At 33.3% G+C, this 11,690-nt stretch overlaps 1 protein-coding gene across 4 annotated transcripts in view; it reads left to right on the plus strand.

Moving 5' to 3' along the window:
- The window catches only part of LOC122720277, a 513,017-nt gene extending 502,115 nt beyond the window's left edge, over positions 1 to 10,902 (plus strand). For 3 of the 4 annotated variants that reach the window (XM_043946864.1, XM_043946863.1, XM_043946865.1), the window contains exon 18: positions 2,415 to 10,902. In XM_043946864.1, coding sequence (XP_043802799.1) covers positions 2,415 to 2,739 — 325 coding nt within the window. In that variant the 3' untranslated portion in view covers positions 2,740 to 10,902. The remainder of the gene's footprint in view (positions 1 to 2,414) is intronic. The other variant, XM_043946866.1, reaches the window with a different exon arrangement.
- Positions 10,903 to 11,690: the final 788 nt, after the last annotated feature.

Consider the following 11,690-nt stretch of genomic DNA (forward strand, 5'->3'; position numbering starts at 1 on the left):
AAAAAAAAAAAGAAAAGAAATTTTAAATCCGTTCGAACAAATTAAACCGACGGCCCAGCCAATTGACACAAGTGACTTAATTAACACGGCGGGTATCGAGCGGCAAGTATCGGCGCAAGCACAGTTATAGAGAACACTTTGCTTTTTTCTAGAGAGAGAGAGAGAGAGAGAGAGAGAGAGAGAGAGCGAGAAAAAGAGGGAGAGAAAGGAAGGGAGAGAGAGAAAGAATATACAGAAAGCGAGAGCCTTCCTGCATACAAGTTTATCTTCTTTTTCTCGATCCACGTAGCGTGTTCTCAGTGCTCGTTTTGTAGCTTTCGGTTATACGTGTTGTATACTTAACAGAGTTCGCGAATAACAGGGATATATTATTGGTATACTTATGCATTTATGCAAAATTTGAATACGTATTGCAGAATATACACGATATGAAAAAAAGAAAAGAATATAAAATATCCAAAGTATGTATTGTAATACTGATATAAGAAGAAGAGTAAGGCAAATTTAAGCTCCATTTTTTTTTTTTTTAATCAATTAATGTTCATTTAAAAATTTAATTTTGCATAAAATTAATCTTTATTTCTTGAAACAAAAAATTGGAAAAATTCGTTAGATTGAATTGCAAATAAAAGTTAGAAATAATGAATTATTGAACATCCCTGATATTTATTGAAACTCTGTACTACAAACATACCTTCACAGAACGACTCATCACGATGCTTGTATCCTATTTGCTGCTATTCGTGCCGCTTTTTAATTTAATATTTTACTTACTACAATATTAACATAAAACAATAATTGTACAATGTACTGTAGCAGCAAGTTGGATATTTATAAGAAGAATCCACTATTCTCTATGTACAATGTACTGAAACAATTCATACATATATCTTTCAACAAATATCTTATGCTTAAAATTAACGGAAACAATATTATCAACGAGTATTTATTTCTCTATTCTTAATTTTTACATTTTTTTTTTTTTTTCATATAGAAATATGCTTGTATACGATCTCTGCATAATTTATGTTCTATTTATATTCTGGAATTATAAATCGATATTTATTTGTTTTATATTATATTTGCATAAAATGCGTAAATCTGGAAAGAATATTGCTAAATATTTTGCAAGAAATGTTGCAAAAGTATCGACATGTGTACATGTAACATAGAATATAGTGCAATGTTTGTAATGACACGTAGTAGCATATGACTATGTCATTATTAATGACAATTTTATTTCCTTTTGTTATTTACACGTGCATCGTGGCAAAAAAAAAATATGTATTTTTTTTTCTTTGTGAGATTAATTTTTTTTTTTTTTTTTGTACATTTTTATTTCCCAAATTAAATCATATTTGCGTTGCTGCGTCACTTACATTTCTTTTGTCTGTGAACCAGTATTTCGATCTCGTTCATTTGAATTACAATCGTCCCAGTACGGTTACACGCCGCACGTGAATAATTCCGGCAATAAATATTTAGAACGCTTGCATTATCATAAAATCGATAATTAATGTTGCAGCGCATCATACGCATGATCTGTCATTAATTAGCTCAATGTTCATACGTTGTTGTCATCACGATCATAAATACAGGACGCATCGGTCAAGATACGTTTAACAAAAATTACAGATGTTTTAAACCTATGGGAATTATGTAGCAACGATTAATGAGACAAAAAAATGTGAAATCCCCTTTTTATCAGACCCAGATAGCACAGAGATATCTTTTAAACGTTTTTATGATATAAATCTTGAAAATATCTTTTCAATTTTAATAATTATTAGAATGGAAAAAAATAATCATCTCTTGATATATTCTTAAGTTAAAATTCATTTATAAACATGTGTGGAATAAATATATTGAGTTCTCTATCACAATAATTTATCACAATATGAATAATTTGTGACAAATGAAATTGCTGAATATCATAGCCACCATCTTATAATAACATGTCTCAAAATATTTAAACGAATATTTTTAAACTTTGTCTGAATTATAAGTAAGTTTAATTTATACCAGCATTTAATGATACACATCTGATTAAAAAAATTATTCATAATTTTATAAATTCAGTTTCATTGATTATATATCATTTTCAAGTCCATTATTTTAAAATACTTTAAAAATAACAATATATTTATCAAAGAAAAATTTCGAGTTATAGCGTTATTAATATAAAATTTGAAAAAAAATTAAAAAAAATCTTGTACTATCTGGGATCTATTATCAACATCGAGCACAATAAATCGCAATAGTTCCCGTTTTCCTTGATTCGCATAGTCTGTATGCTACGTACCGAGCCAAAGCATCGTGTGATTCATCTCTTAATCTATATGATCCGATCCATCCATCGAAACAGAGAAAGGAAAATCATTGGATTTAACGCGATCGTTCGATTTATATTGCAGAGTTTTCAACAAAGTGAAAAGCAGAAGCGCGCACATGAAATCCCACAGGCCGGTACCCTCGCCCGATTCAACGGGGCAGGAATCTAAGAGGCCTGTCCAACAGCAATCCAAGACGCAACAATCCCAACAATCCATCCAGCAACAGCGTCAACAGCAGCAGCAGCAGCAACCGCAACAGCAGCAGCAGCAACAACAACAAGCGAGCAGCGTTTCATCACAGGCCCAAGATTTCAATCAGCAGCAACTGCCTCCCAGCAACGGCGACACCGGCGCTCAGAACCCAGCGCATTTATGGCACAATCCGACACGGTTCAGGCCACCATAGGACGATGCCCAGCCGGTTCAACTAAAGTTACCTTAACGAAGGCTGTAACGGTACGGTAGGAAAGTATTTTACGGTCGCGCGAACTACGCAATAGAACAGGCACTATACTATAAAAAATAGGATAGAAAAGAAAAAAAAAAAGGGGGGAATGAAAAGAGAACAATAAATTCACGAATCGTCGAAAGGATCGCCGTCAGACGATCACGATGGAGGAGAACGTTAAGAATTAGGTGATCTCCCCAAATGTCGTCCGCCATTAGAGCCAAAGTGTCTCTGACATCCTTCCTGGCACAACAGGCGAAACAATTTTAGGCGAGATAAAGTAAACGGACACTTCCACGATAGATAATATAGTTCCAAGAAGAAAGATGAAAACGAAGAGGAGAAGGAAGGGAAGAGTAATAATGAAAAAAGGAAAAAAAAAAAAAAAGAAATAAAAACGAGAATACCTCTTATAATACGCACTATGGACCTGAGCGAAGCGAAATCCCGCGTGTTCTCTGCAGCCAGGCCAGCCATACACCATAAATTAAATACCTACGCGATCATACATATGAAAGAAGTGCGAAACGCGTGCATCGAAAGATGAAGCTCGCGAGGTACCTCTATCGTCGTTGATCGAAAAACAAACTCTCTGGCCAGGATCGATTCTTCTAGCTTCTTTCTTTTCCTTTCTTTTCTTTCTTTTTTTTTCCCCCCTCGAAGAAATCTAAACACACAGAATCGAGACGAAACGGGGATAGAGGTCCCTCGAGGGAATTGTACTTCGCAGCCGTAGTCGAAGCTCTGTTCAACGAGGAGACAGGGTAACGGAAGTCCTTCTATTCGTGTTAGAAACGTGGAATGGACGAAACGTCGCGACGGCCACCGATCAAAATCGATCGATTGGATCGTCGATGGGATAATAATCGAACGTGCAAGCTTTCTATTTCTTTGTCTTTTTTTTTTTTAATTTCATTTTCGTTTCTTCGAAGAGGAATAATATTGGATGAACCTAAAAATATTCTAAAGCTCTTACGCGAACGTCAATGTATACGTCGATATTTGTTTCTTCAAATCTTTTTATTTTTCTCGACTAGTAGGTAATTAACAGGGGCTAAAAGTTCATTGGACGAGTTGAATGGGGGAATTGGTCACGATTATTCGTGGTTTTCGATGTGTACCTATTATGACTATATACGCACGTGAAATGTTTCCTGGATTGTGCCACAAGACATTACAACTGTTACCTGTTGCTCCTCCTTGTCATTCTTTTTTTTAAATCATTTGCCTTTCTTTTTCCTTACTCTTACTTCTTTTCCTTTATTCTTCTTATTGTTTATTATACATATATATATATATGCGCTCACGGGAATCAGCTCACGAATCGAAATATTTAATCCATCAAGAATCAAAACTTGAAAATCTTTGGAGAAGATTTACTCTAGATATAAAGTAAAAATATTTCTATTCGAATATTTTTCAACGATGGGAGGGAAAAAAGGGACGTAACGTGATCAAAATTTGTTTTAGTTTTAAGAAAAATGAGGTCAGAATTAAAGAAAAAAGAAAAAAAGAGAAAGAAAAAGAAAAATTGAATCGAAGAATTTCGTTATTTTAAGAAAAGATGATGATCCGTGAACCGGAATCCGTCGTTCTAAAATTAATACGACTTGTTGCACGTTCGCTCTAGTTCTACTTAGTTTAAAATTAAATTAGCGTATTTAAATGTCGATAAGTAAGCGATCAATTGTCAAGAGAAAACGTTCGTAGATTTGTTGAAGCTCCCCAAGATTTTTGTTACCTCTGTTACTTAAATATATATATAATATATATATTAACTATATTTGTGTCAGAATAAATTTTAATATATTATATATATATATATATATATATACATATATACATATTATACATATGTATAAACAGATCGATGTAATTTGAAAAACGATTTGTAGCCTAGATAAAATATAGTTCTATCATAGAAGAAAGAGAGAGAGAAACTGAGAGAGAGAGAGAGAGAGAGAGAGAGAGAGAGAGAGAGACGTTGTTCAAGTTTCACTTCGGCTCGCGATCGATCGTGCGATCGCGATCAAACTGTAACATAATTGATTATATACATACAGCCATGAATACATTATACATATATATATATATATGTATGTACGCGCATCGAACGAACAGACACGCGGTAGAAAGCGTTTATTTATTAAAATATGAATGGAAATGAAAAGGAGAAAGGAGAGAAGCGTGAGAAGGGGAGTGAAGAGGATTATTATTCGACTAACAATGATAAACGTTAGAGATCATCAACTCTATGTGTACATAATCCGTGTACATGTCTGTACATAATTCTAAACGTCAGTGTCTGTATGTACAATTCGAATGAATTTTAAACGCAAAAATAAAAAATATACGTAGGCTAGGTTTTAGGTTGTTTTAGGAGGGATATATATTATAAATAAAGTATATATACTTGGCTTGATTTTCTACCTTACTAGGGACTACGAGGCGAGACTCTTGGGGCAAACTTTTTGTGTCGCCTGGATTATCGTAATCTTTATCATTTCATCTTGAATAAAAATAACGATGTTCCTGTATGTAAGGTGCCTTAAATGATCGTTTGTGTTTGAAAAAAATGACAGATTGTTTCTCTTTTTGTATTTTGAATTTTATTTGATAAGCATTTTTAAATATATATATATATATATTTCGAATAATTATTTTAATGATCATCGTTTGATTAACATAAGTGTTATCATAATAAAATTTCAATGTTATATTTGTTTTAAATTATGTTTCATTATATTGCTTTTGTCTGTTTTCAGTATACATGTATATATATATATATATAGGAACATCGTACGTTTTCGCGATTAAAATAATAAAAGAAACGTGTTGACACGAGCCTCGTACAATGTTTCACGATTCGTGTGAACGCGGTAACGTGTTCAATGCACATACGTCGATACGCTGATCGACACATTTAATAGATTGTTATTCAAGAGTTTATCCGCCGATCGTAGCTGCTCTAACTCTACCTTAAAGATATTGTTATTGTTAACACTCTTCTTCTTATTAACTTTTACCATTAAAAAAGGAATTAAAGGAAAAAAAAAATCATGATATACATTTTAACTTTTTAAACTTTTCACGTGTAAAAAAAGGGGAGATATGCTAGAGAGAAAGATGAGATGCAAGTGACTGAGGATACTTTTAAAAGAATCTGCCAAGTTTTGAAGGGAAACAAAAAGGGAGAAGATAAATGAAAGAAAATTGAGGATCCATGTAAACGATGGCTTTAAATTTTCCAATGTTTTTTTTTCTTTCTTTTTTTTTTTAGTTCGAAAATATGCAGGCGAAGAATGTTGTAACGTTACGTTATTAGAGATGGCGTGCGTAACAGATAGCATGGAAGATATGAATGCGAAAGATCTAGAGAAACGACGAAAAAACTTTCGTTTAACGTTCGACATTCGAGGGAAGAATTCATTGAATTTTAACAAGCTTACGAGAGAATCGTCTGTGTCTTTTATGCGTGTGTGTCTTGTGTTTCTTCCATGTTTTCCCTTTCCAACCCCTTTCAACCCTCTGATTCACTGGCAAAAAGAAAAAAAAAAAAAAAAGAAGAGAAACGTGTAACGCGCTGTTCAAACGATAAACGTTCCGGCCACGCACCATTCGTTCATTTACAGACAAGAATTGCGTATCGATAGAAGAAAGACGTATTACCAAGGGCACCATTCCATCTAAAGAAAAAAAAAAAAAAAGAAAAAAAAGAAAAAAAAAAGAAAAAAATCATCTCTCCAAATAAGAAAATCGCGCAAAAAAGTAAAATCGATCCTTATTTTCAATAAGTACCTATAAAACGTTCCATGAACACGCAACGAACGAACGAACGAACGAACGAACGTTTCGTTTAAAGAGAGATATTTTTATCACGTTGATCGAATACTTGATGGACGATGGTGGAGGAAGGAAAATAGTATTTTGTCGTTTAAAATTTTTGCGTGTATTTATTTTTCAATCGCTAATTAACCAGATATAATTACGGCCCATGGATATACTTCTTTTACGACCATGATGAGGAACACATTGATGATTTTATAAACTCTGAGTGAACGGCCTCCAGTGGTAAGGATGAATAGCGTAGGGAGAGGGAGGGAAAAGAGGAATAAATCGAATAGCGATAAATCGAGATCGATAATCCTAGAAATCTAATAATTAACTATACTAACTAAGATCCTAGGCGATTCGAGTCTTAAAAATAAGTTCAGTTTAAGGTGTAAAACTGTTGATATGAATTCCGACTACAGGTTCGGTGAATAAGTCGAATGCAACAAAATTAGCAGACATATCATTTAAGACAATACACTTGTTACAGAAACTACGTTTCTACTAATGTAATTCTTATTATATGTATGTAATCTAACTCTTAATCGGACTTAGAGAGATTCGAGGTAAAACGTGGCGTAGTTAGTGATAAAAGAAAAAAGAGAAAAAAAAAAAAAAGATGGAAGAATGGAATGGGAGAAGTGAGGAGAAAGAAGAAAGCGTTCGTATTATATTAATATTGAAAAATCAAATCCAGAGAGTCAATTGTTGACTAGTGTTAATCGTTGAAATAATCTGATCGAATATTTCAATATCATTTCTACTCGAACCAAACATTGTAACATTTTGTATAATTTCGTCAAATTGTGTTACGAATTTATATACGAAAGGACAAAATAACGATGTACTTAATGTGGATATATGTTATTAATTAACCTCTTAAGCTAATCTAAGGTAAAATTATGTACTTAAGAAATTATTCTTTGTTCTTTCTCGCGTAACGCAAAAAAAAAAAAAAAAAAAAAAGAAAAAAAAGAAGAAAATGTTCGACACTCTGGATTTATTTAAGCGGCGTTTATAAAGCGAAAGGCAATTCTGGAGGCTGATTACTCAGAAATCGAGGAAAGGTTAACGATAAAACGAAGCAATGAAACAGTAACGAAGATATGCATGAATTGTACAAACGAGTCCCTCCACGTCACAGAAAAAAAGAATGATATATATATATATCTATATGAAGAATATATATATAACAAAAAAAAAAAAATGATAAATATGTGATGTATTTAAATGGTATGTGGTATATGGTATTACATATTTGTACATAGGCGGACCCGTGCCATCAACTAGTGAGTTGTACCGATATTGTACTGCCATTAGTCGAGTTAGTGGGTAACATCGAGTGAATGAATTATAGATTAACGATGAAACGGATTTTCGTTTCATTTTTTTTGTTTTTCCTTTTCAACGTTAAAAGTGTATAGATGATGAACGAAACGAATATAATGGATTTAAATTCGAAGGTTATATTTTAATTCTGTTCATGTTTAACTAGATCGTGAGTGAAATTAATTTTTAGCGAAAATGTAGTTTAAACTTGATAGAAGACAAAATTGTTATGCGTTTTTTATTTAATATTATATTAGATGTTATCGACAATTATTTAAGCTCGTTTCAAAAAAAAAAAGTGTAGTTTGAATTTCTTTTTTTTTTTTTTTCACAACACGCTGATTAATTTTGAAGCTTCGAGCAATGTCGTGAAGTACAAGATTATTTAATAATATATGTATGTTATATTAGTTAATTTAACCGTGTTAAGCAAACTATAATTCTATCGTTACCATTGTTTATTGTGAATCCGATTAATTATTCGATTAGTCAAATTTTATTAATATTTATTTTACACGCCATAACTCGTATGTTTGCAAAATGAGAATAATAAAATTGTCTTAATATAATTGAAGCAATGGCGAGATTACGTTGCGAAAATATATTGGTACAACTCGGCGAAGAAAGTGTAGCGTGGTTATACACCTGAGGAATGTGCTCAAAATACTGTATTAAAGAGAAAAAAAAAAAAAAAATCTACTAAATGATCATCAACGTTTATGCAAGAAAAAAAAAAACTACTCTTAAACAAGTGAAAAGTTATTTATTCGATTATATTGATATCGTAATCTATTGTCCTCTAACCTATTACCTACTTTAATGTCTATCTCTATACGCCAGCATGGTTCTTTATACTCTTCTATTTGATGTTAATACACTATTCTCTATTATAACTTTTACTACGACGGAGAAACAAACGAAATGTATTGTTAAAATAGTGTTTTTAAATGTATTCGAAGTGCATGGTCAGCTGTAGGGGAGCCACGGATACGTAATGTCGCGTTTCACATGAGAACTGGTCGGTCGATTCGATTCGAAACGATAAAAGAGGAAAAAGAAAAAAAAAAAAAGAAAAAACTGAATAAATTCATAAAACGCGAAGCAGTAGAAATCTTTGATCTCTTTTGCACAAAACTATCGTAACTCTTTACCTTTTTCTCCTAACGATTTGTAAGATTAGATTTCTTTAAATAACACGTCAAATATTAACCTATTTCGTTCGTTCGATACGAATATAATAATCTTCTCGTTCAAAGATCCCTAAAACAATTCTTGTCCACAATCTATTTTGATCGTAAGAAAAAAAAAAAATAGAAAATCATTTGGATGAATGTCAGGGCAGCACGGTGCAAAGTATTCATGTGACGCGGACATTTTCTATCGCACGGTTATTATCGCAATAATTACGATAGAGTGAAAGAAGAAAATGTGTGCTCGGTAGCAATATCGGTGTGGACGTGTGTCCGCACTGTCGTTGTTTTTTCCACTTCTCTGCTCAACTAGTTCTTACCTGTAAGGAGTAGTAATGTATACATTAAATATCTTCGTCACCGAGGTTAGTCTTTTAAACAAAACAATAAAAGAAAGAAAAAAGAAACACAAAGTTCTCTCTCCGACTCTTGTATCGTCTTTTGCTCAAAAAAACTCGCGGAAAATATAAAGAAGTTGAAGATGCCGGTTTTGTTCCGGTCGAAAAAAAAAGGCGCGGTCGAACCTCTCGTAATTCTACAAAAATTTAAAAAAAAAAAAAAAAAAAAAAAAAAAAAAGGAAAAAAAAGGAAAAAAATTTGCAATGATATCGCTCAAAAGTTGGTGCCATAAGCAATATGGACAATATATTATTAATTGTGTTAGATGACGTGTGCGCTAACTACAGCTGGCCGAACAAGAGATTCCATTTTAAGGGGATCTAGGGACGAAACGTCACGTGATCATCTCTCATCTGAGCGATGTTATCATTCATTTTACACCCAATGTTTCAATAAATGTATGATCTTGCTTCTTTCATCTCTCAATCCATCAAAAGTTCGGATTAGCAAGTATATATACCACTTTTAGCTGTATTCCGTAGATTATTCTCTATCGAATATTCTTTCTCGACTAAAAAAAGAAAAAACGAAAAAAAAAAAAGATTCTAAATCTATGCTCATGAGAAAAAATCACGTGGCGGGACTTTCTACACACTTACACACACAGTTCAGTCAATTTGAAGCGCGATGTGGTATCGAGTCGTCAACGAAAACGATCGAAAATCGATCCAAAGGCCTATTAAACCGATTTTCTCCCCGATTCACGGAGGGGAGAGGAACGAAAGAACCCCCAAGTTAGGAGGCCTCGAAAACCCCTCGACACACGACTCCACCACATTGATCTTCGGCCAAGTTAAGATGGCACAAACGTCGTGGCTGATCCCGTAAAATCCGACGCGCGCATCCACGATTCTCGTCGATACAATCGTTCGATCAATCGATTAACACGTCGATTTTGTCGACAATTCAACGAAACGGCCTCGTGAAAATTTCGACATCACTGTGTTATATTATAATCTCTTTCTTAATATATCGATAGCCACATACGATGTAACCGCTTGCTTTTCATTCGTCATTTTTAACGACGAAGTTTTGACGAAGTCTTCGATCGAGGTGCCACTCGCGATATCCCCGCATGAATAATGCGAATAAATGATGAATATGGAAAAAAGAAAAGAAAAGAAAAAAAGAAAAGAGGGTCGAGATCGACGAGAATTTTCACTCGCGCGCGTTTAGCGATTTTTAAATGTCAGTCGACAAGAAATCAAAGGGCTCGTGAGATCCGGCGAAAGCGTGGATGCGAATGAGGATACGAAGTGAAATGGTTCAACGAACGAGGAGAAAGTAATAAGATAGAAGCGACACGTGTTTGGCTTAGCCGGAGCGACGAGTTTCTGTGCATCAGTATTACGTTCGAAGAGCGATACTAATATACATTGGTCTAGTGATTATACATTATATTGCGTACATACAATTTTATTTAATATACACATATAAATATATATATATATATATATATATATTTTGAATATGAAAGGGCGATATTATTATTATTATCATTATTATTATTATTATTATTATTAACTATTAATTATTATTAATTATTATACGATAGATATATGGGAATATATGTATATGTATATATGTATACAAATATTTATACATATATATAAATATATATATATATATATATATATATATATATATATATATATGTATGTATGTATTCACATATACTATGGACGCTAATTATGTGCAGGGAGTAGGAAGCGGCGGCGCGCTTCGCGATAGGTCACGGTTTAAATCTCGATGTTGTTCGTTCAAATGAAGTGAAATAACAAGAAAAAAAGAAGAAGAAGAAGAAGGAGAAGAGAAAAAAAGATAGAAGCTTCGATGGGATTTCGGTGCGATAATAATAATCATAAGGGGAACGGGGTGATATTTGGGGGGAGGGGGATGATTGCTTACTTCGTTATTCAATTTTTCCAACAACGTGAAGCTCCCGGCGGTGTCGTCGAACGATACACGAAACGATTTTCACAGGTTGTGAGTCGACTTCTCGTGCTCGTCCCGATCGATTTTTTCGACAAATCATCGACGATTTCTATGACAATGAATTGAATTTCCGGATGAAGAGATGCAGATCGATCCGCTAGTTGGAAAAAATTTCGAAAACGATCCACGAGCCTCGAGACAAGTCGACGATATATATATATATAT

The sequence above is a fragment of the Apis laboriosa genome, unplaced genomic scaffold, assembly GCF_014066325.1.
Source record: "Apis laboriosa isolate Shangri-la unplaced genomic scaffold, ASM1406632v1 scaffold122_cov146, whole genome shotgun sequence".
Taxonomy (NCBI): Eukaryota; Metazoa; Arthropoda; class Insecta; order Hymenoptera; family Apidae; genus Apis; species Apis laboriosa.